Source organism: Conger conger, chromosome 14, assembly GCF_963514075.1.
Source record: "Conger conger chromosome 14, fConCon1.1, whole genome shotgun sequence".
Lineage (NCBI taxonomy): Eukaryota > Metazoa > Chordata > Actinopteri > Anguilliformes > Congridae > Conger > Conger conger.
The window spans coordinates 25,157,024-25,182,878 of NC_083773.1; the positions used below are offsets into that span (position 1 = coordinate 25,157,024).

The following is a 25,855-nucleotide window of genomic DNA, read 5'->3' on the forward strand; positions in this document are numbered from 1 at the left end:
GAGTTTGCATTCACTCCCTAGCTGCACAGGCATGCTGAAACAGGTTTTTCTGCTCATTTAATACTCATATGCAGCACACCCAGGTCTCTCCAGTTTGTGCCAGGTGTCAGCAACACACATGAAAATCATACCATTTCACCACATAACTGACTCCCGGGGATCACAATCAAAATCCAGACTTGCCAGGATGCCACATACAATAAACATCAAAAACCATAATCCTCAAAAATGAATCACAAGACAAACATTCAAAACAAGAGACGACCAGTCATAAGCATGTCAGTTTTATTACACTCTTCAATGCATCGTAACCACAGCAACACAAACGGGCATAAGTGTGCACACAGGCAGCCACAGATTCTTTCAGTAACACATGGAAAACTAAATTCTTCTGAATGTTCCCAAACTCCATGTCTGGCTGCAAATCAGCAGTTTCACATGAGGGGGCGGCAGGCCACTGACAAATTACTCAAACAAATCTAGCAACAAGTGTGTCAAGCCTTGTGAATATGCAAATGGCCTCACTTAACATCAAGACATTACTTTAACATGTCAGTGGAAAATGACAATTATTATTAATTTATTTTTAAATCAAAAAACAAAATGAATGAACAGTGGTGCAGAACTGAAATTGAGTCAAAAAAATATAATTTATAAAATATACATATTTTATAAATCAGAGGATATCGGAAACAAGAATTGGAACAGGATTGGTTGGTGGAAAATGCATTTAAATTTCTTACCAAAATGATTTAGCTTGCACAAGGCAGATTTAAACTCAAACACAAAATGAAACGCACCCAGATGAACACACTTCAAGCCAGGCCTGTTTACAGTAAACCAATTGAACACCTCTGAATAATGCAAAAACATTCACAGAAACCCTAAAGGGCTGAATCTGGCAAAACAAGCTTGACGTGCAGCGGCATCGAAAGGCCACAGCAAGTGCTATGCCACAGATTTAAAGGATAACGAAACAAAGAAATGCAATTTGGTTACAGTGACTGAGTATCAACAATGGAATGAAACCCCATTTGAAATCAGCATGACAAGGTTGCAGATGAGCAGAGTAAAGTGGGGAGTATTAAAACCACATAGCTTAAGTGCCTATCACTGCACACCTGGTGGGTGTGAAGGCTTGCTCTGCTTGGAAAACGTTGTTTTGAAAGTGCGATTTTTACAGTGTTAGTGCAGAGACTGGGCTAGCCGCAGAGGATGGTGCGAGTGAGAGGTTGGCTGGGCCCTCAGTTGGCGAAGGTGGCCTTGACAGCGGCCACGATGCTTTTGGCGCTGATGCCGTAGAGGTCGAGCAGCTCCTGGGGCTTCCCGCTCCGGGGGACACGGGAGACCGCCAGCCGCTGGACCATGATGCCCGGCTCCTCCGCCACTGCCGCGCACACGGCCTCGCCCAGGCCACCTGCGGGAGGAGGGCAACGGTGACGCCATTCATACAGCGCCTTTATCCAAAGCCCATTACAACTGATGCCTCATTTACCTACCCACCCACACACCAACAGCGACAGGCTGCCAACCAGCTCGAAGGGAGCAATTATGGGTTAGGCATCTTGCTCAGGGACACACACACACACACACACACACACACACACACACACACACACACACACACACACACAGCGGGGGATTGAACTGGCAACCCACCTCAACACGCTCAGGATTAAAGGTTAAAGAGCTTATCCATATCTACGTGGGAGTTCTTAAGGTGCCTCACCCTCTCTGTAGTGGTCCTCCACAGTGAGAACTCTTCCACCGGTGGTCCGGGCACAGGACACAATTGTGGAAGCGTCCAGGGGTTTGATGGTGAAGGGGTCGATCACTCTGATGTTCACACCTGACATGACATTCAAAATTTGCCTTGTGTACTTACATTACATATTTACATAATTAAGGAACAGTTCTGAGGCATTTTTGTGACAACCATTTTTCCTGGAATTGTCAGTTGTTATACCTCATTCAGCCAACAGGAGGAGTGCTCACCTTCCAGAGCCAGCTGATCTGCTGCAGCCAGTGCCTCATGCAGAGTCACGCCTGCACCGATGACCGTCACCTTGTCATCATCCGACTTACGCACCACCTACAGATTAAATACAAACGCCCATTTACTACAAACACTTCAATGAATCCAGACACGAGGCCCTTGGCATACACGGACATACAATTCTTATGCCTCTTATTCAATCAAATGTGAAAATGCTGAAGTTAAATGGGGTTGCGCTTGACTAGTGATGAATAGGGGAAAAATCCATGAGCAGCAGAAGTGTTGATGACACATCTCAAGCCAATCTTCCCTCCCTCTGCATTAACCAGAAAACAAGTTCTGGAATTCAATAGATTGGGATACCCGGTTCAGTTGGCTAAATAAATCCGAGCCCATTAATCAAAATGAACCTGTAGATGTGTGTGAAAAGGTTACTGTATTGCCTGGGTGTGACACATTGACGGCAGACTCTCATACCACAAACATGATCAAAGCCGTGGCTCCATTTCAGTTACATTAAAGGCAACGAGAGCAAACAGTCCGATACCTTAGCGTGACCGACTTCAAACTTCTCCTCAGGAGGGTAGATCACAACCATGTCTGGTCGACTGGTCCTAATGAAGCAGATTCCCTGGAGAAAGAGTAATAAGGAAAAACAGGCTCAGGCTAAAGACCCGGCCAGCAGACACAGACCACGCGTGGCCCCTCGGCCAGACCTCACCTTGGTGTTGGCGGCCAGCTCCACAGCCCTCTCAGTGGAAACTGCATCACTGGGGTAGAAGACTGTGCAGGTGGGCACCGCCCTGAACATGGCCAGGTCCTCCAGAGCCATCTGAGAGGGGCCATCCTCTCCTGGACAGGGAGGAAAGACAACGGTTTCAGGTTCTAACCTGCTTCCAGAACCTACCGTTACTGTATGCACAGTGTGCGAAAAAAAAGCTGACCGTTTTAAGGAATCATAAAAGCTATATTGGAAAGCGAAATTGGGCGATAAAATTCTAATAAATGTAATCGTTCCTAAAACACCCCCCCATAGACTACTCATGGGAGGAACTAGAAACGGAACTCTTGCTGCAACATTCCTCACCAATGGAGACGCCACAATGGGAGCCAACCAGGTTGACATTGGACAGTGAGATGGCCGCCATGCGAATCTGGTCGTAGGTGCGGGACATGAAGGCAGCGAAGGTGCAGGCAAACGGCACCATGCGGTCCCGCGTCCCACATCCGATCGCCACACTCACCTGCGTGGGGAGAAACACTTTTAACATAAGAGGCAGGGACGGGCTTTCAGTATTTTCATGTTTCGGTTAACCGGTGAAATTTTAAACTACCATAATAGGCCATACAAGCACAGGGTTACTGCACAACAGTGGCATAATTTCAGGAAAAACTTGAACAAAAAAATGTATTGTACAAAAGACAACGTCTATAGCGGTGTATCGCCAGTACTCTAAATATTTCAAAGGTATGAGACTGACAAGGGGTGATTGCATGAAAATGTCAACACATCAATACGAAGACACTGAGCAATAGGCTACTCGCTGAACAGATATTGTAACTAAAGGACACTACCTGGAGAACAACATGGGCTACCTTTAGACAGTTTTTTTCCCCCAAAGTGAAAAAAGAGAAGGAAGTTGTGGTTTGGATAGAACAGGTTTTAAGAAATCTGATCGCTCGTTTGTAAGGAAATGTACAGTAACAAGCAACCTGTTTTTCCACATTTATGTCTAGTCCACCGTGCATCATAAAAACAGGGGGGGGGGGGGGGGTTCTTGCAGCCATGTACCTGTAACTACGTATCATTTGTGCACACATTATTTGTATCATTGTGTATCACTAATCGTCCATTCAAATGTTAGTCTTTAAAGGAATTGTGGTCCAAGTGAACATATGCCTGGGCTGGGAGATGATGTATTAGTGGAAGTGAATGGGGATTTGCAGTTGGTGAACAGCAGTGACTGGACAGAACAGTTTCCATTGCTCAGACTGGGGAATCCAGGGGTCACGTGACTAGTAACGTGGGAAGCTTCCAGCAGTCTGCCCTCACCATGTTCTGTTCGGCGATGAAGCATTCAATGTAGCGCTCTGGGTGGGCCTTCTTGAAGGTCTCTGAAAAGGTGGAGTTCTTTGTGTCCGCATCGAGAGCCATCACCCGCTGACTGGTCTGCCCCAGCCTGGCCAAAGCCAGCCCGAACGCACGACGGGTCGCCATCTGCAGCGAGAGGACCGCGTGTCAGGATGGAAAGGGATACAACAAGAAGGACAACACACCACAAAACAAGCCAACTCCAAATAATAGCAATATTCAGCAACATAATCGTGAGTATGATTTTTTCCATAATCAAGCAGCCCAACACTAGGTACACTTTATTGGTAGGAAAAACGTGAGCATTGTGGGGCTGAATGGCCTATTCTCGTTATGTTACAGTATGTGGTTAAACCGCTCATTCTCCCACCTTGTCCCCGAGTTTGTACTTGGGAAGGGAAGGCAGGCTGATGGGGGAGAGGTCCACCTCAGCTGCGTCCTCTTTGGGCAGCTCAGGACACAGGGGCTTGTTGGTCTGGATCTGGTTCTGGAGCTCAGTCAGCAGGGCCTCCACACGGTCCTTGGGAATGGGCTTACCGTGCCAGTTCTCTTCATCCTCAATTCCTGCAGAGAAGAGAGCCATCAGCATTGTGTCAACCCGAGGACACTGCTATATATTCATCCAACAGAAGGGGGCAGTGCATTAGTACGGAAGCTCAATTCTGGAAGACAGACTGACGTCAATATACACATGCCTGTAATCCAACCTACCACAGCAGAACTGTACACGAGTAATAGAGTAATAGGTGCACATCTCAACCCCTCCCCCTTAATGCATTGCCACATAAGCAAAATTCAAAATTCAACAATGATTATATCATTGAATTTGACGGGTGACCAGGTGAGCTCGGTGCATTCAGTGAGAGGAGGGACTCACCGCTGAGGCCCTTGCCCTTGAAGGTCTTGGCCACGATGGCAGTAGGCTTCCCCTTGAACTGCTGGGCCTGCCACAGGGCCTTGCACAGCTCCTCCACGTCATGGCCGTCCACCACGTACGTGTTCCACCTGAGGGCGAGGAGGGGAGAGACGTGGTCAAATACACCCTCTGCCCTTAGCGAGACACTACAGCCATTAAAGGCAAGTAATGCCTTCAAAAATGAACGGCAACTATACACTTTCACAAGGAGGAATCATCTTTTACACCAATAGTTACAAGGACATAAATCACATCGGGATATTAGGTCAAGTATCTCAAATTCCGGTAGGATGACCATTTGCAACCCGTTTTTAAGTCGACCCCAAACTAGACCACTTTTCATAAAACAACACATGTATACGTGATAATATGCACTTATCCCGTGGTTAAAATACAGATATGATTCCTGGTGCATGGCAGCGTGGTGGAGGTGCTCATCGAGGGGCACAGCAGAAGGAGACGATGGCGTACCCGAAAGCCTCACAGCGCTTGCGGTAGGTCTCCATGTCGTGCTGCAGCGGGGCCGGCTCGCTCTGGCCCAGCCGGTTCACGTCCAAAATGGCCACCAGGTTGTCCAGTTTGTAGTAAGAGGCGAAGGCCATGGCCTCCCACACCGACCCCTCAGAGCACTCCCCGTCCCCCAGCAGGCAGAACACACGATAGCTGAGGGGTAGGGGAAGAGGAAGCGGTTAAAATGGAGGATGGCCAGCAGCTCAGCGGTTCCCATCGTGGGTTCCAAGTAAGTGCATCGGTGCATACACTACTTCCCTTAACCATTGCACAAAGCGTCTCAAAGTTCCTTTGGGGAACTGAGCCAAGACCAAACAGCTCTTGCAGGCATATCAACACATTCCTTTAGTCAGATGCAGGCCTCTCAAACAGAAGGTCAGAAGTCACAGGAGGGCAGTGTGGTACCCATATACAGTAATACAAATGTGGGGGTGCTGACACACCCACGTTTCAACTGTGTGGTTTAGATGACTGCATGTTAAATTCACTATACCACAATAGTGTGTTAAGCTTCAGGTCATAAGCCATTTTATTCATTTTACTACTTCTGCATTACCAAGGTTATGCCATACACCAAGGCCACCACCGCACAACTCAAGGATGCGATCACTGCAGGCAAGCTGGTAACACTTTCTGCTCCAGTACCTGGATTGGTCAAAATGCTTGCCAGTGTAGGCCATTCCACAGGCAGCCCCAAGTCCCTGACCCAGGGACCCTGTCGCGACATCCACAAACGCCAGCTTCTGCAGAGCAGACATGGGATGGGGAACAGGTATTCAACACCAGTTAGACAGCAACAACAATGAAAGCACTGTTTAACAGAGCGAAATACGAGGAGATAAGATGGGGTGGTGTGCCGTCTGGACTCACGGGTGTCGGGTGACCTTCCAGCTCGCAGTCCAGCTTACGCAAGTTCAGGAGCTCCGCCTCCTTAACGAACCCAGCCTCCGCCCAGACAGCGTACAGGATGGGGGCAGCGTGACCCTGAAAAAAAACGAGCAGACACAGCCGAGTGCGTAAATACACTACAACGTTTCTCATGAGCACAGCCTTCTTCACCTTTAGACGTATATATGGTTTGAATGCAAACCGGCAGTTTATTTTTAGGGCAAAAACAAAAGGCAGTAGAGACTGTGGTAACAGAAGCAGGGTTGCAGTGCCCTAAATTACAGTCGGTAGCTCAACAGAGCTCAATGCTCCCCCGAGTCCAAATGAAAAGGGTAACCATGACAGCGAGTTTGCAGGTGAGCCCCACCTTGGACAAGACAAAGCGGTCGTTGCAGGCGTTCCGGGGGTCCTTGGCTTTGTAGCGCATGGTGTGGAAGAACAACACAGACAGGACTTCTGCAGCACTGCAGCAGGAGGTGGGGTGCCTGAGGGGGGAGAGCAGAGTCATTAACCCCCTCCAGTAATTACTAATATTTACACAGGTTAGAGCCAGGTCATGGGCTCTTCCAACACACAACACATGCATATTACAAACCATTATCCAGGTTAAAGGGAATGATCCCGAGCATAATGAAGACAAAGTGAGAGAAACACAGCATGTTTGAATACAAGCACAAATGCAACAAAACATCTCTCGACGAGACGAGCCTCACCTGCTTTTGGTGTATAATCTAGAGATGGTTAGTACAAATTTACATGGGGCATCAACATGGGGCAATTTCAATTCATTAGAAGCAGCAACACCAAACTGACAAGATTCAATCTAAGGTGTATGCATGTTTCATAAAACGCAATTCAGTACATCAAGGCTTATCAATTGTGCCAAGAGCATACACCAACAAATAACCCCATCAGGAACAGGCTTAGTATAGACTAAGCGCATACACAAGGACTGGCAGCTTGGACATTTTACAGGGTCAGCAAGTGTGCACGAGCAACAGGGGGAAGGCACTAGCTACTGGGGATACTGCAAGACCTTCCATCTGCTCACATATTCCCGTGATATCGGCAAATTTAAGAGAATAGAGCAGATCAACAGCAGGCAGGGAACAAATCAAAACGGCAGCCAAATAAATCTTCAAACACCATTTACAATGACATTAATTTATGGATGCAGAAATGGTCAAGATCACAGTGAGGACTGGAGACTCGCATGCACGGTGTCGTTCTACATTCAAGGTCAAACATCACAGTGCAACTTTGCCTTTTTTTCCCTGCCATTGATCCTCAAAAATGAAGTCATCGTCACTGAAAAGTAAAGGTTTACAACTATGAGTACTTACTCCTGAAAAACAAGTGCATCTCAAATCAGGTAACTGAAGTGGGTAACATCAGGTAACATCCTACGGTTAACGTAGACTACATGTTGAAACCATAATCAATGTAGAGTTATTGGCTTAGTTAATGCCACAGATTACACAAATAAATAAACTGGGCTTTCCTAAATATGGGTTTAAAATGTGAAGTGTCCTGAAACTTGAAACACCTGAAAAGATGAGGTTTGCATTGCAATGCATTACAGAATTAATTGGCAAAAACGTAATACAAGGACAGTCTTAGTAAAGTAGCTTCATGTAAATATAATACGCAAGAAATAATACCATATGAAGGAGTCAGTTACGAGCAAATAATTGCTTGACAGGGTGATGCCCACCCTGAAGGACAATCATTTCCTCATCACCGACTTGTTAATAGGGCATTATCCCACCACGGCTAACTTGCCAAAGTAATGTAGGAAGTTATTTTTAGTTTAGAAACAAATGTATTCATTAACGTTAGCTCGCAAAATAAGCAATTCAAAGAAATTTGACGCAGCATTCCTGACTTCAGTGCCATGCAACTGAGCGGAGCCCTTCCCATTTTGAACTGAAACATGGAAAAACCTTAATATTTTTAGAGCACAACTGTCAATCAGCTGGCATGACTCGTTCTTGAAGAGTTTTTCGGACTGCAAAATATGTTATTAAATTACGAAGTTATGTTATTACCGCCTAGAGTTAAAACGCTGGGTTACATTATGTTTGACACACCTCCCAAGCTTCTTTCCGACAATGCAAAATGTAACTCAACGTAATGTAGCCTACAGTGACATATTTTTGTCACAAGGCAGACTATAACCGGACTACTTGTATTAATTTAAAAAATCAACTGTGCATATTGCGCGCATTGATGCGAGTTGTATATTTTAAACATGAAAAAAATTCGGCACACCTGTTCGATCGGTTATCAGCAAAGTTATACAAAATTAATGCACACCCAGGTGCGCGTCTCGGCCAATCGGAATGCCGTATTTGCCCTCTGTGGTCGGTTATTTCAGGGCCGTGATATAATGAAATGTAATTCGGTCAGTTAACACCATCAGGTAGACCACGTGCTTCTCGCACTTTTTTTATTTTTATAATGCGACTGGATGGAACCAACAACAAATAATACAAATTAGCTAATATTCGAGAAATCGTTCGAATAAGTTAGCCACTTTACTACAACTATAACTATCCCATCCGAAATAGTCTCGTTCACAGTGAACGTTACTACATGAAACCATAAACGCACTGTACGGCGACAACTAGGAAAATCTACCACGAGACTACATAAATTACAACGCACTCCCCATGTGATATCGGTTAGTACAAAGTGTCCATGCTGCATCTTATAAAACAAGTTAGCTAGAAAACAAAGGAACACAGATCTGAAGATCATTTTGATATGTTTGAAAATTATAATAATACAGATCCGAAACGTCGTCTTTTGCGTTTTATAATTTAATCAACCATCCGTGCGAAGCAGAGAGCAATAAAGTTTAGCAACCAAGTCGTTTACGTTTTTTGGAAAAATGGAGCAAACGTTAGATTAATGCCTCCTGCAAGACAGTTTGCGGTACAGGTAGCTATTCCAAGCGTTAGTATAGGTTAACGTTACTATGAAAATACATCGTTTTTGAACGCCTGCTTCCTGCACTGGTATGAACAGTAATTAGCTGCATGTGTAATTCCAAACTAGGTATGGCTATGGTGACATTAATATTTTTTTAAATAAACATTTCTTAAATGAATGGACGCATCAAATCCTAAAACAGAACGATAACCACATATTTATTGTCTTCTTTTAATTTACCCAGAGTTGGAAGCGCATGTTGCCTTGATTGAGTGAATCCTCAACTTGTTCGCCATATCCTTCAGCCCTTGCAGGGTCTTCTCGTCGGGTTTGTGATAGCTGGCCATTTTCAAGTTTATCGTACTACAGCTGCACTCCGAAATCGCTAAACGTGTAAAACTCCACGTGTTGTGCTTTCGGGTACTGCCAGATATTTCCAGCAAAGGCCCTGCGTTTTGTGACTTCCGAGGCGTTACAGTTTTAAGGTAAAATCGCAGATAGCCCTCCCACTTTATCTTATCATTGGAGGAGATATCATGACTAGAAGACTTGGGCGGGACCAGTGGTTTGCAGTGATGTTGGGATACTCAGAGCTTCGATTCAGAAAAATTAAATTAAAATGACCAAACGCTAATCGGATTTTATACATATAGCTGCCATGTACAGGTTGGAAAACTAACTTATCTGTGCAGCGAGAAGAAGTATAAATCATTCCCACTGAAACCATCGCAAACTCTTTTCTACTGCTCTTTGTCATTTGCGGTCCCCTTGAATCACGTCTCAGTTTTAATTCCGGTATTTAATCTCCAGTTCATCACATCATGTCTAAATATGTCACAATATTGTTTGTAAGAATAAGTAAATATTTGTATTTATTTTCTAAACTGAAAACTGTCAATAGCTGGGTGTCTGTCTCTGTCAAGGGATGTGGTGTGGTTAGTCATTTGGCGGCCAAGTTTAAAGTGCAGAGTCACGGTAACATCAGAGCGAGGCTGGCACTATTCCTGCGGTTTCAGTGCAGCCAGTTTTATGAGGCTTCCCTGAGGATATATTAAACCAACAGTGCAAATAAAGATTAGACTGATTAAAATCTACACGCCTTCAGTAGGCTAATGTCACAATGTCCTAAACAGAACTACGGAACAAAAATGCGTGTTTCTTCATACCTGAACCCGCCCATAAACTTAGTTCCTCCAGTATTTCTCATGCATGCTACGGTTTGCGACACTTCCTATGGTATTGGTTACCCAGGGGAAGTGCCAGCCAGGACGGTTTTGCTTTCTCATCGTTACTTTGTGAAATCCGAGAGGTCACCGAGATCGCTTTCTTTTACAACTTTTACACTGCCCATGTAACTTTATTCTAAATATATTTGTATTTTCAGTGTATATTTGAGACAGAGCTGAAATGCTGGATTCTTTTTTATTAGTTTTTTGTTGTTGTTTACAAATAATCCAGCCCAGTCCTCACAGTCTTGTAAAAAATGTATACTTTATTTTATATATCATCCATAGTATCTGCTCAGTATCTTCCCATCATATATTTTAACTGTGAGGTGAAACATCCTGAATTTTCACAGCCTTGGCTACATTCTTTACTTGAGCAATTTCACATTATTTGCTTGCATAAGGAATGTAAAACAAATATGTGAACTTTAATTTAATTCTCAGCTAGCACAATACCCACAGACGCATTTGTTTGGCAAAGTGGCAACTGCACAACAGCACACAGATATTTTACAGTTATTTTAATTGAAATAAGGCATGATTTTAGCACTTTATGCTCTCAATAAAAAAACAAACAACAGTGTGGAGTAGTCCATTATTCTTTTGATCAGAAGGTACAGAGCACTTGCAACATTAAAAATCTGTTATTTTTATGCAATGATCAGTACAAATGCAATGCTGTTCACTCGAGATCCCTGTTCTTCTTTGCACAGTAAGTAATGGGAGGCGAGGGGCCTGTGGAACCAGGACCATAGACTCTATCTACCAGAGTCTATCAGGCACCCAGTATCACACAGGCTTACAACCAGTCTTATTCCAGATCTTCTTCATTTTCTAATTCCTGGAAAAAAGGATAAATATTGTGATTGTGTAATGTGAAATGTGAAATTGTGCGATTGTGAAATGTAGTTTCACACACGTCACGTACATTAATATATCCAACTCTTCATAGACCAGACCCTAATTTCCCCCATTTTGTCTACCCACCATATTTCCACCATATCTATGCTGACGTATATCCTTCTGTACATACATAGACATGAAGTGGAGGAGGTCTCAGTCAACATGCATAGACATGAAGTGGAGGAGGTCTCAGTCAACATGCATAGAAAGAAACAACACCTGCACTTTGCAATGTGAAGCAACCATACATAAGAAAGGTGTAACCATCCCCCACTTCAGCACTCACATACAGACCCCCCCCCCCCACTGACCCCGTGTCTCTCCTTGGTCTCCTCTCTCTCTTCAGGGGTAATCTGCTCCTTATCCAGTCTCTCCAGCATGGGCAAACGGGACAACACAAACAGGCGGTAGTCCTCAATCTCCGATAGCGGATTTTCCGTCAGCACCAGTGACTTCAGGGTGTTCATCACCTCAACCAGGCTGACCAGAGCCCGGGGAGAAGACACCTGGTTTCCCCTATGGGAGGGTGGGAGAGTCAGAAGACATAACATTGTGATCAAATGCTAACAACGATTTGAGTAGCAACAATGTAAATATCATTTTTGATCCTCTGACATTCGCATTTGAGGAGGAAATATAAATGTATAATTCATAACCAATTTTTATTCACAGATTTTTTCTTTCAAGCACTGTCATAGTGTCTGACTGTATTGTATTTGACACCAGACTGGGGTGCATCCATGCACAAGATTTTGGCAGGATGAGCCACCCGCCCCTGAAGAAATACGTTCTGAGACACATTCCTTTCCAAGTATTATCATCTTTCACTAACATCTGTTCATAATATCAGGGGTAGCATTAATGGACCATTCAAAAGTAATATCAGCATAATATCAGTATAAGAATCAAAGAATGAATTTTGAATTATTATTTTTCAAATGATTCCCTTTTTCTCCCAATTTGGTAGCCAATTGTACCCTATCTAATCCAGTTAGTTCAAGCCGTCTAGTCTCACAGCCTGCGACCGTGATTCCAAGGCGCACCAAGGTGCATGCACACAGTGATCCCTACTAGTCCCAAACCCCGGTCCTTGGTGTGCAACTGTAACAAACTGATGCCTGCATCAAGGTCTATTACTTTGGCTGTGTGCCACCGCGGCCCCCCTGAATTACTTTTTTATTCAGGACAGTGCAACTACTTTCCATTGCTTCTCTATGATTTCCCAGAATTGAAATATTTTAAGGATGTTGCAAAATCATAGAAATCCCGCAGTGTACCCAATGTGTACCCAATTATAAAGAGCACACTGTTATGTGGCAGTGAAATATGAATATTGGTTAATGTTACATTACTCTTACCTAATGTTTAGGTACTGCAAGGCCTTCATATTGGAATTAATGCCATCCAGTGTCTCCAACTGGTTGTCCCTTAGGTGAAGGGTAGTGAGGTGCTCCAGTCTATCCAGACCTTCCAGACGCTTGATTCCATTCTGTGCCTGGGAGGATCATGCAAAAAAAGAGAAATATGCATTCTGTTACCACTGTTAGTTTAATCAGTCCCGACTTATCACAACTAGGTAACTAATAACAATACTAATGTTGAGGGCTGTAGTAATGATCCCTGTAAATGGGTCACCAAGAATCACCAAGAACAGAATGACATGATCCTGGCGAGTTTTATAAGCAATATTGACGGATGAGCTAAAGATGAAGCTTTACCAGAGTGAGTGATGGAAAGGTGAAAGTCTGGGGAAAGAGAGGGACTGGTCACTGAACATGCTTTTTTCTTGCTGAAAGTGAAGTCTCAGAAAAGCCCCATCAAACACACAGCAGGGAACTGAAAGAGGCAGTGGCAGCATGGGATACGGCAGAGTAAAAGCTACTAATTTGCCACATCTGTCCCAATACTTCTGCATTTGACAGCACACACACATACACACTCAAAACTTAACACATCATGTTACAGGTTGATGTTTTATCTTTTTCTATGAGCAATTGCATTCGTATAAAATATTATAATTTCCCCATTTTTGCTCATTACTTTCATGGTTTACTTTATACAGCCTGTTTAGTTTTTTTATTTTTATCAAGAGCATGAATAGGTTTTAATAAGGCACACTGTGTGCATGTGTATATGTATGAAATTTAAGAAGTGTACACCAATTCGGCCAATCATGTGGCAGCAGTGCAATGCACAAAAATAATGTATATATATATATATATATATATATATATATATATATATATATATATATATATATAGGCCAAGAGCTTCAGTTAATGTTTACAGCAATTATCAGAATGGGGGAAAAATGTGATCTCAGTGATTTAGACCGTGGCATGATTATTGGTGCCAGACAGGCTGGTTTGAGTATTACTGTAAATGCTGATCCCCTGAGATTTTCACTCACAACAGAGTTTACTCAGAATGGTGCAAAAAACAAAAAACATCAGTGGCAGTTCTGCAGACAGAAACGCCTTGTTGATCAGAGGTCAACAGAGAATGGCCATTCTGGTTTGAGTTCACAGAAAGGCTACAGTAACTCAGATAACCACTCTGTACAATTGTGGTGTGCAGAAAAGCATTTCAGAAAGCACAACACATCGAACCTTGAGACAGATGGGCTACAATAGCAGAAGTCGGGTTCCACTTCTGTCAGCCAAGAACAGAAAGCAGTGGGCACATGCTCACCAAAGCTGGACAGGTGAAGACTTGAAAAACATAGCCTGATCTGATCAATCTCAATATCTGCTGGGATGGTAGGGTTTGAATTTGGCTCCAACAGCATGAATCCATGGATCCAACCTGCCTTGTATCAACAGTCCAGGCTGGTGGCGATGGTGTAATGGTGTGAGGAATATTTTCTTGGCACACTTTGGGCCTGCTAATACCAATCAATCATTGCTTGAATGCCACAGCCTATTTGAATATTGTTGCTGACCATGTGCATCCCTTCATGACCACAATGTCTTCTAATGGTTACACCCAGCATGATAATGCACCATATAACAAACCAAAAGTAGTGTCAAACTGGTCTTATGAACATGACAATGAGTTCAATTTTCTTCAGTGGCCTTACAGTCACCGGATCTGAATCCAATAGAACACCTTTGGGATGTGGTAGAAGAGGAGATTCGCAGTTGAAACATCTGAAGGAATTGTGTGATGCAATCATTTCAACATGGAACAGAATCTCAAAGGAATGTTTTCAACATCTTGTGGAATCCATGCCACAAAGAATTGAGGCTGTTTTGAGAGCAAAGGGCGGCCCTTCCCAGTATTAGTATAATGTTCCTAATAAAGTGCTTACTGAGTGTATAAAAATGTTGACATGGCTATTTCCCAATCAAAATAACAATTACCAATGAAATGAATTAATCAATTCAAAGATATACTAATCAAGTGCAGGAGGGATAAAATATAAGACATGCAGTTCTGCAATGGTTGCTGTGACACATGAAATGTACCCCACCAGGTAAAGTTTGCGAAGGTTAGGTAGATAGATGCCATCTGTACTCTCCAGTCGATTTCCTCTCAACTCCAGAGTGACCAGATTAGTGAGCCGGCTGTATTCCAGGCCAGTCACACGCTCGATGCTGTTACCTGAGGGGGGAAGGAATTTCATCTCCTTACTGTAAATTCTGTGTTAATTAAAACAAACATAATGCAAATATTGGCTCACCCATTGTGCAATAGAAAAATACTGCTTCTTCACTCATGTATCTGATCATAGAGACAGCCACTTCCAACACCATGATAGCAGCTATGAGGCTTTGGTAATTATTTTATTTACCTACTTTTAATAGCCGAGAAACCAAAAAAACAGTGAGAAGAAAATGATTTAGGAACGCTTCTTTGCTTTTCAAAACGTACGCAAAAAGATGTGGAAAAACTGGTCTGTAGGTAGTGAAAAATGCAAATGAACAGTGTGATTGAATGCTTGCCTAAATGACCTAAAATAGTTTACACTGACCAATGAGGTTTATGCTCTCCAGAGAAGGTCCTCCCAGGCCTTTCAGGTCACAGATGCGGTTGAGGGCGAGGCTGAGCCACTGCAGGTAGGCCAGCTGACCGAGGGGCTGACCTTCGAACCTTTGGATCACATTCCCATCGCCCTTCAGCCACAGCAGCTGGGTCAGTGCAGTGAGAGGGGACAGGTCTGACACCAGGTTGGATGAAATGTCCAGAAATCGCAGGTGGACAAAGGAAGTGAGCAGAGTGAGGTCCGTCAGACGTCTGATTGGGGGGCAAGGGAGGTTAAAGTCAGTTATGTACCCTGGTGTGCATTAATGTTTACACCACGGTCTTCACTGATTACAGTACATTTGTGTTTGTTTGAGTTGTTCACCTTTCCTTAAGGTCCAGCTTTACAAAGGCATGAGACAGGCCATTCCCTGTGCGACAGAGTAGAGACAGTCCCTGCTCCACCATTTCCTGCGTCACTGTGCAGGTCTCTACCTGAGTAAAGAAAGGACACAGGAGTTGCGTTAAAACTTGTACTTCACCATCACCAACTCTTCCGGGCTTACACTAGCACACAGGGGGGAAGCTTAAACCATATAAATAAACTGATTAAGTTAATCAAGTTACATTTTTATTTTCTCCAAATTGAAATCCTAATTCTTGCTGTGGTTGTATCAGCAATGCTATGGCCAGTTATGGAAAGCCATGTGGGAATGCTGGCATCAACAATGGCACAGTGAGTATTCCACTTTAGCCCACTGCCACAAAGTGCATCACTGTACCGAGCAATAGTGCTTTATTAGAATGCACCCTATGACTTCCCTATGTGTTAGATTTATGACACAACTTGCTGACATGCTCATGTGTGTTCTGCCTATTTTTATTTTATTTTTTATACCTCTGCTACGGTAAACTTTCTCTATTTAATATCTCTATCTTAAAGGTCAGGAGGAATGTAATGCAGTGAATGTAAAAGATTGTGAAGGACTGATTTCTCATGTTTGTTTCAATAAATTTGGTATCTATTGAGCCCTTGGGCTCAACGTCTTTGGCTACAGTAGGCCTACACACAAAACAAATTTCACAATTTGATGTAGCCATTTCCCAACCAATTTTTAAAAAAACTGCACCTGTTCTTCATGTTTAGCCACAGGCTCTTCTTCCTCCTTCTCCTCCTCCTCCTCCTGTTCCTCTTCATCTTTTACAGACTCTTCTCCTTCAGATTCACCTTGTAAAAACTCATCGTCTTCCACATCGGACATGACTGTGTATCTTGACCAAATCAAGACCCTGGTGTAAAATCCAGCTATGACCAACTTGAAGCTACCTGCTGTTCCGAAATCTAGTTTTTTTTCAGCAGGGGAGGAAAGCAAAATAAACTATAGTCATTATATCCATATACAGAAAGAAAACAAGTATGTGTCACAAATTGTTTTTGTAAGTTTATTTTTGACTGGATGTGTCATGCAACATGTAATATCCTCCTGTTGCTAACGTTACAGCCGTTTAAATGGGTGCGACATTAACATCGTCCTGTTGCGATCTAAAGAAAAATATTGTCCTTCGAGTTACGATTGCAGATAACTATCATGGAACTATCTCGCTGGGTTGTGCTATACTTTGCCATCTCCCGATCCATTCCGGCTACGTGAGACTAGCTCGCTAACGAATTCGAATTTGCTTTTCTTGTTCGCGTCATTCGAGCCTAAGCAAGTTACACTATCTACATGGGCATTGCAAATTCGCCATTTCGTGAACATTATGCAAGATATAGAAACAATTTCCTTACCCCTCCGCAAGATTACTTTTCCTCTGACAAGTGTACGTGTGTAACTATGGAAACCATGTAGCGAAGACTGACGCAGGAAAGAGCCAATCATAAGACCGGCTCGCCGATCGTGTGAAAAGTGCAGTGCGATAGTGCCGAACTAGGTCAGGACAGTGGAGGGTTTGACATTAGGTCAACAGTTTAATCTCTCCATAACACACGTTACAAAATAAAATGTGCATGCTGGCTACTCTCGATAAGGAATATACATTTACCTGGTGATATGCCAGAACATCGCAAATATTAGTCTGTGAACAGTTCTTTAGCGATAATAAAACACCAGCATACCAGCCGCCTTGTCAAAATAACGAATTCCAGTAGTTTAACAGACAGGACGTTTTGCGGGGAAGCTTTAATTTCACTTTAATATGTATGAAATTTACACTTTAAATCACATATTTTACAATGGAGTTATAAATTTAATCACATGAAAATGCTTGACATTTTGAAGACACGCTAAAAAAATAAGTTTTACTTAAAGCACGGCTACTCTTAAAATTCCAAAGTACCGACTGATAAACACATTAGTCAGAGGGCCATTTCATAATTCTCCAGGAAAACAGGCCTTGTCCTAGCCCCTGGAGGAAGGCGAGGGGCAATGGATTTACTCCAGGCAACGAAGAAATGATAAAAGTAACCAGTTCTGGTTCTGAAAGCAACACCTATGACTGACAGAAATATTCATTACAATGACAACATCTTATACAAGTAACAGTACTGTACATAGGTTATTCTTCTTTGACCATAAGACATGTTGTGCAAAGTCACATTTGAAAATGCTAATGAACAAAACTCTCATTTGTTAGAAAATACAAAAAAATATACCATCAAATAAATTTGCCGTGGATCAAGTCAGCACATCCCATTGCATACAGAGCTAGTGTAAAACATAAGATATAAAAAGGCTACTTTACACATTCTGGGGCAGAGAACTATCATTAGTTGCTAAATGCATAGTTCACATTTTTTGAGTGAAGCAATTCCTAGATTCTGTACAATGCATTCTAAAAAGCTATGACAGATAGCTTTTTCCTATAGTCTCCTATAGTTTGCTCTATGTTCCAAACTTGTCTACCTCACAATGGAAATTTGAGAACCAGGCAAGTCTGTAGCCATTGCAAGGATAAAATTAAAGTGTCTCTTTGTAGAAGCTTGGGTACCCCATACTACACTTGTAAATCAACATGGACTCTCTGTAACCATGGTGGGAGCTCTAGCTTATTATGAATTCTAGACATTGCAATTTCTATACAAAGGAAAACATTTCATTTTTCATTCAGTCTGAAATGAATTCAAATGTATTTGAACGTATGTACCTTCATATTAGCTCCAGTGCTCTGGAAAGACGAGATGTCTACGGTTCTCGTATTGATATTGCGGTTAACTAAGATTGAGAGCTCCGCCGGAACCATAGGCTCACAAAAGCGGAAAATGACACGCGGAAAACGCAAAGCTCCACATAGCACCATCATCTCGGGCACACTGGGTAAAATGGGTGATGTGTAGTGGCAGTGAATTTACCTGCGTGATTCCACTCTTTGAGCACTTAAATTTAAGCAGGTAAGGGTCCATGGGCCAAGACTGATGACACCGAAAGGCAGGATTTCACCAACCTAATTCACTTTTCTTTTTCTTTTTTTTAAATTAAAGTCATTTTATTTTTCAAAAATAAAAAATGTTCCTCTTGAAGGTAACCAGCTGTCCTGCCCGTGGCATTTAGTTTTCCACCAAATCTCTCAGAAAAGGGTCACGTTTTCATGACGGCAGACCGAATAAGGGTGAGCAGCACGCACACAATTAACAAGTTACCAAACCCTGACAGCTAGCCCAGTCTTTAGAACGGTGTTTTTTTTCCTCCCCGCAATGCACTGTCCTAACTAAGTTTCCCCGTATGATTTCATAGCCGTGACTATAAAAACAAGTTCACGGAATTATGCTTCAACAATAAACCTGAAGCCAAATCTTGGCTCAATTCAGACCACCACTCTGAAAGTAAGTCTGTAGATCTCTGTTAAGGGCATATGCCAAAGGTGCATAGCCAGATCATACGCTAAGAGTCATCTACCGTGATCAGGGCCTCATCTGTATGTACTGTAGTGCCAACCTGCACAACCAACTTCCCATCCACCAAGGCCATTTTGGCACAGACAAAACCAGCCATCCCTTCATTGGGAACGTTTGATAGGTCACTGGAGCTAGACCGAAAGGAAGCAAAAATCGTAGCATAATTTTCATAATTAAATGCACGGTTTGTCACTCATGGTGTTGCATTGAGTCTGTACAATTTGTGAGTTTGTAGAAATCTAAAGTCTGGGTGCTTGGTGCATGCTATGGTGCTGGATTTTCTTCACTCCACTTGGATATTCCGAACAAGAAGACTCCTCTTCACTCCTCCCTGGAGCATCCGTGCACCAAGGCTGTTGCCAGCGACCCCATCGCTGAAATATGTTAGAGTTAGAGTTAGAGTTAGAGAGAGAGAGAGAGAGAGAGAATTACTGCGTAATTTGTACTTCCACTGTAGTGTTGCATGTGGTATTAGGGTGTACAGCAATACTGTTGCACACTGCTGTCTTGCATGCATGTCTGTGCTTACATGGCACTGTACTTCCTCTTCTTGCCATCAGGTTCCCCGGGGACACCTCCCTTCTCCCTCCTCTCGGCTGCCCTGTCTCTGTACCTCAGCTGTGAAAATGGAAAACCATTTACGCCAGGCGAGAGCTGCACATTCTCACAATGTTTTACTGGGAGAAATTCTGCTTGAAAAATGCATACAACACTGTTCTGAGCCTGAACACCCACCTCTCCCTCCCCTCCTTCCTGTTCCGGCTGCCGGGACTTCCTCTGCTCCAGGTTTTGCTGCGTGATGGAAAATTTAGGGTTAAAGTTAGAGTTTAGGACAAAGCACGGAGGACTCCTCTTTGACCTAATGTGCTGCTCATTTTATCCCAGATCCTGATTTGCTCCCATTCTGGAACACAAATGAATATTTCTCCAAGCCATCCAATCCCTGCCAGGTCCTCAGTTAAATCAGGTAGTGCAGTGGTTCCCAATCCTGTTCCTGCAGATCAACCATCCTGTAGGTTTTCATTTCAACCCTGACTCTACCAAGCAGCTGCTCAGTGAGGTCTGAAGATGCTGAATGAGGTGTGCTTGGGGTGAAAACCTACAGTAGATCTCCAGGAACAGGGTTGGGAACCAATGAAGCAGAGCATAGACAAGCAGGTGCACCCTCCACACCAGCACATACATCTGCTGTTCCCTGTAGGCAGCCCACAGATGTACACAACCCAAGGTAAGTACAGCTGACAGAGCTGTACCCCCCATGGTCAACTGCCCATCACCCACTCCTGCCCACAGGCTGCACTGGCACAGTCAGGTTTGAGGTTGGCCTGTGGTTGAGCAGTTGTGGCCCCCTGAAGGCTCCTATCCGTCTCAAACTGACCTTGTGGAGCTCGGACAGCTGCTGGTGCCTGAGCAGGGCCTCCTTGCTGGGGAACTGTCTCCTGCACAGCAGGCAGGCCAGTTTGGACCAGTCTGTGAGCTTCTCCTCCTTCTCGCTCCCCCTCTCCGCGCCTCCCTCCTCCTCGCTGTCGCTCTCCCCGCTGTAGGCCGCCACCAGGCCCTGAGGAGGGCTGATCCGCTGTAGGAGGAGGGGAAAAAAGACCTCCCTCAAAACCCGACCCATTTTATACAGGACATCACGGTTATTACGCTTCTGTCCAACAATTCAGTTTGGGATGCAGTTTAGTTTAGTGCGCATAAACGCATGACACACAACACACAACTTACCCCTCTCTCGTCAACACGTTTCAGTTGGTCCATTAGTGTCTGTGGCCTTTCTGACAGTGCCCCCTACAGGAGGGGAAAATAATCATATTTTATTACCAATATTCAAGATTACATTACACTATGCCTTTTATCCAAAGTGACTTTCAGTTCTTTTCTCCTTGCTCAAGGCCCCAACGGCTGTGAGAATCTTACTGTGGCCACACTGGGGATCGAACCACCGGCTACCCCGGGTCCCAGTCATGTACCTTAACCACTACACTACACTACAGGCCGCCCTCAACATTTTATAAACTTGTATGTATCCAAATGTCTGTACTGCCATCTCATATTTATGTTTTGATCTCAAAACCAAATGCCTCAAATAACACATTAAACTATGTATACTGTATGCATGCATTTACATGCATGTGTGGGTTGCTCTTTATTCTTTCTATACAGCACTTTGAACACTGCATTTTCTTATATGAAAGGTGTTACACAAATAGGAGAAGGCAAAGAAGGAGAAGGAGTAGGAAGTGAAGAAGAGAAAAAGTAAGAGGGGAAGGAGAACTATTCAAACACTTAATAAACGTAATAAACGGTGTGATCTCTAGTCCAGTGTTAAGTGCAGATCTGTACTGTTAGCACAGTTGCAGTGAAAGTGACCTTCTTCTCCAGGATGGCGTAGCCGGCGTCAGCGCTGGCTGACTCCCGGCGGTCGTCGAGCCGCCCGTGCCCGGGGGGGCGGGCCTGGTCGGGCAGAGACACGGCGGACGAGGAGAGGGCCCCGGAGAGAGAGCGCACGTTCTCCTTCTGTCTGTTCAGGCTCTTCGCCCAGCGCTCCATGTCCTTGGCTATCTGCACCAAACAGGATTAAGAAGCGCCATGCAATTCAGCACACGTCCTACAGCACAGCTATATTAAGAGTGTATTCTGCATTTACTACACTATCCATTTACTACACTATCCATTTTACATTTTAGCAGTACCTCATATTTTGTACGGGGATTTAATCAGCTGGATATTTTTAAAATCTCTGGTAGCCCACAAATAACACTAATATACAACACATTAATAAAATATTTAACATGAACCAAGCATTTTGTATTGCAATTACGCTGTATGTTGCTATGCCAATGTTTTCCACAAAATGGATCAAAGGTGTCAGTTGTGAAGGGTCACGCAGTCGTGCAGTCAGTGAGTGTCACTGTGCAGTGCGTACGGGTCACTGTGCAGTGCGTACGGGTCACTGTGCAGTGCGTATGCATCACTGTGCAGTGAGTGCGGGTCACTGTGCAGTGCGTACGTGTCGCAGTGCAGTGGGTACGCGTCACTGTGCACTGGGGTACCTGCTGGGCTGTTTTGGTTTTGGGCTTGTCCTTTTTGTCCTTGGCGTTTGGAGTGGAGAGGGCAGGGGTTGAGGGTGGGGCGTTGGCAGAGGCTGCAGAGGCACTGGAAGACTCTCCAGGGGTTTGGGGGGGTGCGGGGACATAGGTGTGCCTCTCACCATCCCAGTACATGTACTGCTGAGTATGGGAGTTAAAGTAGTACTGCAGAGAGAACAATTAACATCACAATTAGGGAGTTACACAACATGCCATAAAAATGCCACAGTAAGAGAGACCATGGCCATTTTTACAGTTTGTATTTTCCTGCCTATGACCACAGTGGCATAGGCACTCTCAGGCGGTAATTTAACACGTGTAACCCGAACGGGCCACACGGTCGGGCACACACTGTACCTGGGAGTTGGCGTCATAGTAGAGGCCTGTGAGCGGGTCGTAGTAATACCCAGAACTCTCGTCGTACTGGTATGTAGACACGTCTGGCACGGCTGGAGGGAGACGGAGATGGAGGTTTAACCCGGCACAGCATACCTCTAATGATGTGGTTTACCCGCTGAAAGCGAACTCACGGTACTGCTGGAACTCGTGGGGTGTGCCAGGCGTGGCTGGCTGACTGGGAACTGCAGGCTGGGGCTTCCCAATGATCTCCGTCTTCTGGGCTGCAGGAGGCTGTGTGTATACCGCTGCCTGAGAGGGGAGAGGGAGAGGGAGAGAGGGGGAGGGAAAGAGAGAGAGAGAGAGGGAGAGAGAGAGAGAGCAGGAGAGAGAGAGAGCAGGAGAGAGAGAGAGAGAGGGAGAGCAGGAGAGAGAGCAGGAGAGAGAGAGAGAGGGAGAGAGAGAGAGAGGAGGGGGGGTAGAGTGTGATGTGTGTGAGAGGAGGAGAGAGAGAGTCACAATATTAAAAGCCTGTTGGCTTTTTTGTGTTTTTATCCCAAACCATTTTTAATGAATTACAGTCTGGTAAGATGTTTTTAAATTGTCAAATAAATGCATTCATTCATTAATTCAAGGAGAATGCACACAACACCAGAGTCTCCACGGCCCTGAATTACAATCTCAATGTTCTCAAGGACGTGTGGGAGTCTGGGACCTGCAGCTGAGGAGGGTGTCATGGAAACAGAGCAGATTCTCCCTCCAGGGAACAGAAGCCTGGAGCTCACCTGAACAGGCAGTGTGGCGGTCGCCGTGGTGACCAGCTGTGCAGATGCCTGCGTCTGTGCAAGTTGAGCTGCATCCACTCCTGGAACCTCAGGCTCCACAGACACTGCAGCTGAGAAACGCATTCATTCAGTCTCAAACGGGCACTCAAAGCTCTTTCCACATAACAACAAGAACACCAACATTTATCTTCTCAGATACAAAGCTACAGGCACTGGGAAAATCTCAAGGACAAAGTACAATGGACACTTGTTAGTGGCCTAGATGAGTAGATTGTTTCCTACATATTCAGATGGAACATTGTTACCCAATTTACTGAAGTACTAGGAACACAGCTACACAGCTGTGGACATTAGAGATATATTTGAACCCTTCTGCAGAGCTTACATGGAGGTCATCACAGACAATGGCTGGAGTGCACCAGTCAGCTAGAGACACCGTCAGAAGCAAGCAGCTTTACATAATGTATGGCTAGCTGATGTTATTTGATGCTTCCAGTGCTTTCACGACAATCTATTCCATAAAGATTAAATGAACATAAAAGAAAGTTCCCATGAATACATATTTCCCATACACTGCAAAAACCAAAAAAGAAGTCAGTCAACAGTTCTTATATTTAGAATTTAAATCTCATATTTCTATTACTTTTTTCCAAAAAAAGAATAAAATACTACATGCTTTTTTTGTACCATATGACGAACACATTCTTCTTTTGCAGTGCTTGGCCAACATAAGAACCTGACAGCAGACCTTTCCTTGAGCAGAAAAGGCTCGATGTTCTCACCTGCTGCTGGACCTCCGTAAGCCCCCATCAGGCCCGCCCCATGGGCTGCTGGGACACCTGCTGCGGCCGCCACCGGGCCCTCGTAGCCCTGCCCCTCAGCCCCCAGGTACTCCTGCCCCTCCTGGCCGTACAGGCCCGCAGACGCCCCCTGCTGGTACAGAGCGTACTCTCCTCCCGGGGCCCCTGCAGCAGCGCTCTGTGCAGTCTGAGGGACAGCAGTGAGGGGGGAGGCAGGGGAAGACAGCAGTGAGGGAGGAGGCAGGGGCAGACAGCAGTGAGGGGGGGGGAGGCAGGGGAAGACAGCAGTGAGGGAGGAGGCAGGGGCAGACAGCAGTGAGGGGGGGGGAGGCAGGGGAAGACAGCAGTGAGGGGGGAGGCAGGGGCAGACAGCAGTGAGGGGGGGGGAGGCAGGGGAAGACAGCAGTGAGGGGGGAGGCAGGGGAAGACAGCAGTGAGGGGGGGGGAGGCAGGGGAAGACAGCAGTGAGGGGGGGGGAGGCAGGGGCAGACAGCAGTGAGGGGGGAGGCAGGGGAAGACAGCAGTGAGGGGGGGGAGGCAGGGGCAGACAGCAGTGAGGGGGGGGGAGGCAGGGGCAGACAGCAGTGAGGGGGGGGGAGGCAGGGGCAGACAGCAGTGAGGGGGGGGGAGGCAGGGGCAGACAGCAGTGAGGGGGGAGGAGGCAGGGGCAGACAGCAGTGAGGGGGGAGGCAGGGGCAGACAGCAGTGAGGGGGGGGGAGGCAGGGGCAGACAGCAGTGAGGGGGGGGAGGCAGGGGCAGACAGCAGTGAGGGGGGGGAGGCAGGGGCAGACAGCAGTGAGGGGGGGGGGGGGGCAGGGGCAGACAGCAGTGAGGGGGGAGGCAGGGGCAGACAGCAGTGAGGGGGGGGAGGCAGGGGCAGACAGCAGTGAGGGGGGAGGCAGGGGCAGACAGCAGTGAGGGGGGGGGGGGCAGGGGCAGACAGCAGTGAGGGGGGAGGCAGGGGCAGACAGCAGTGAGGGGGGAGGCAGGGGCAGACAGCAGTGAGGGGGGAGGCAGGGGCAGACAGCAGTGAGGGGGGGGGAGGCAGGGGCAGACAGCAGTGAGGGGGGGGGGGCAGGGGCAGACAGCAGTGAGGGGGGGAGGCAGGGGCAGACAGCAGTGAGGGGGTGGGAGGCAGGGGCAGACAGCAGTGAGGGGGGGGGAGGCAGGGGCAGACAGCAGTGAGGGGGGAGGCAGGGGCAACGTCACGCTTTTGTGAAGAAATCTTTCATATGACAAACAAGTAACCAATCACTCATCTACAGTACCAATTTCCAAACATACAGGCACCCTGCACACATACAGACATTTTTGCCCTCTGTCACACACACTCACACACACTCTCTCTCTCTCTCTCTCTCTCTCTCTCAACTCTTACTCTCACTCTCTCCCTCTTTATCCCTCTCGCGCACGCACGCATGCATGCATGCATGCACGCACGCACGCACACACACACACACACACACTCTTGCTCTCACTCTCATACACACACATGCTCTCTCTCTCTCTCACTCACTCACACAC

General features: G+C 45.5%; 3 protein-coding genes across 6 annotated transcripts in view; all 3 read right to left on the reverse strand.

The window, feature by feature from the left end:
• Positions 1-268: 268 nt before the first annotated feature.
• On the reverse strand, positions 269-9,814 carry LOC133109797 (transketolase-like). The gene is made up of 14 exons (XM_061219395.1): positions 9,577-9,814; positions 6,770-6,887; positions 6,385-6,498; positions 6,160-6,257; positions 5,476-5,667; positions 4,966-5,093; positions 4,459-4,652; positions 4,050-4,214; positions 3,084-3,240; positions 2,718-2,848; positions 2,544-2,627; positions 1,996-2,092; positions 1,730-1,849; positions 269-1,417 (listed from the first exon to the last, which is right to left on the reverse strand). The coding sequence occupies exons 1-14, from the start codon at positions 9,681-9,683 to the stop codon at positions 1,245-1,247; spliced, it is 1,878 nt and encodes a 625-aa protein (XP_061075379.1). The 5' UTR covers positions 9,684-9,814; the 3' UTR covers positions 269-1,244.
• A 993-nt stretch (positions 9,815-10,807) lies between these two features.
• On the reverse strand, positions 10,808-17,320 carry lrrc23 (leucine rich repeat containing 23). Of its 2 annotated transcripts, XM_061219397.1 has the most exons (8): positions 17,218-17,320; positions 16,559-16,770; positions 15,814-15,923; positions 15,439-15,701; positions 14,938-15,068; positions 12,824-12,960; positions 11,777-11,981; positions 10,808-11,403 (listed from the first exon to the last, which is right to left on the reverse strand). In XM_061219397.1, the coding sequence occupies exons 1-8, from the start codon at positions 17,306-17,308 to the stop codon at positions 11,374-11,376; spliced, it is 1,179 nt and encodes a 392-aa protein (XP_061075381.1). In that variant the 5' UTR covers positions 17,309-17,320; the 3' UTR covers positions 10,808-11,373. The 2 variants fall into 2 exon arrangements, with proteins under 2 accessions (XP_061075381.1, XP_061075382.1); XM_061219398.1 differs by lacking the exon at positions 17,218-17,320 and having other exon boundaries at positions 16,559-17,169.
• Positions 17,321-17,593: 273 nt separating this feature from the next.
• Positions 17,594-25,855, reverse strand: part of rbm10 (RNA binding motif protein 10) — a 17,677-nt gene continuing 9,415 nt past the window's right edge. For 2 of the 3 annotated variants that reach the window (XM_061219616.1, XM_061219613.1), the window contains exons 13-23: positions 24,313-24,517; positions 23,531-23,640; positions 22,940-23,057; positions 22,767-22,858; positions 22,374-22,574; positions 21,691-21,882; positions 21,046-21,108; positions 20,699-20,896; positions 20,056-20,112; positions 19,850-19,938; positions 17,594-19,694 (exon numbers count right to left, since the gene is read on the reverse strand). In XM_061219616.1, coding sequence (XP_061075600.1) covers positions 19,604-19,694; positions 19,850-19,938; positions 20,056-20,112; positions 20,699-20,896; positions 21,046-21,108; positions 21,691-21,882; positions 22,374-22,574; positions 22,767-22,858; positions 22,940-23,057; positions 23,531-23,640; positions 24,313-24,517 — 1,416 coding nt within the window. In that variant the 3' untranslated portion in view covers positions 17,594-19,603. The remainder of the gene's footprint in view (positions 19,695-19,849; positions 19,939-20,055; positions 20,113-20,698; positions 20,897-21,045; positions 21,109-21,690; positions 21,883-22,373; positions 22,575-22,766; positions 22,859-22,939; positions 23,058-23,530; positions 23,641-24,312; positions 24,518-25,855) is intronic. The other variant, XM_061219615.1, reaches the window with a different exon arrangement.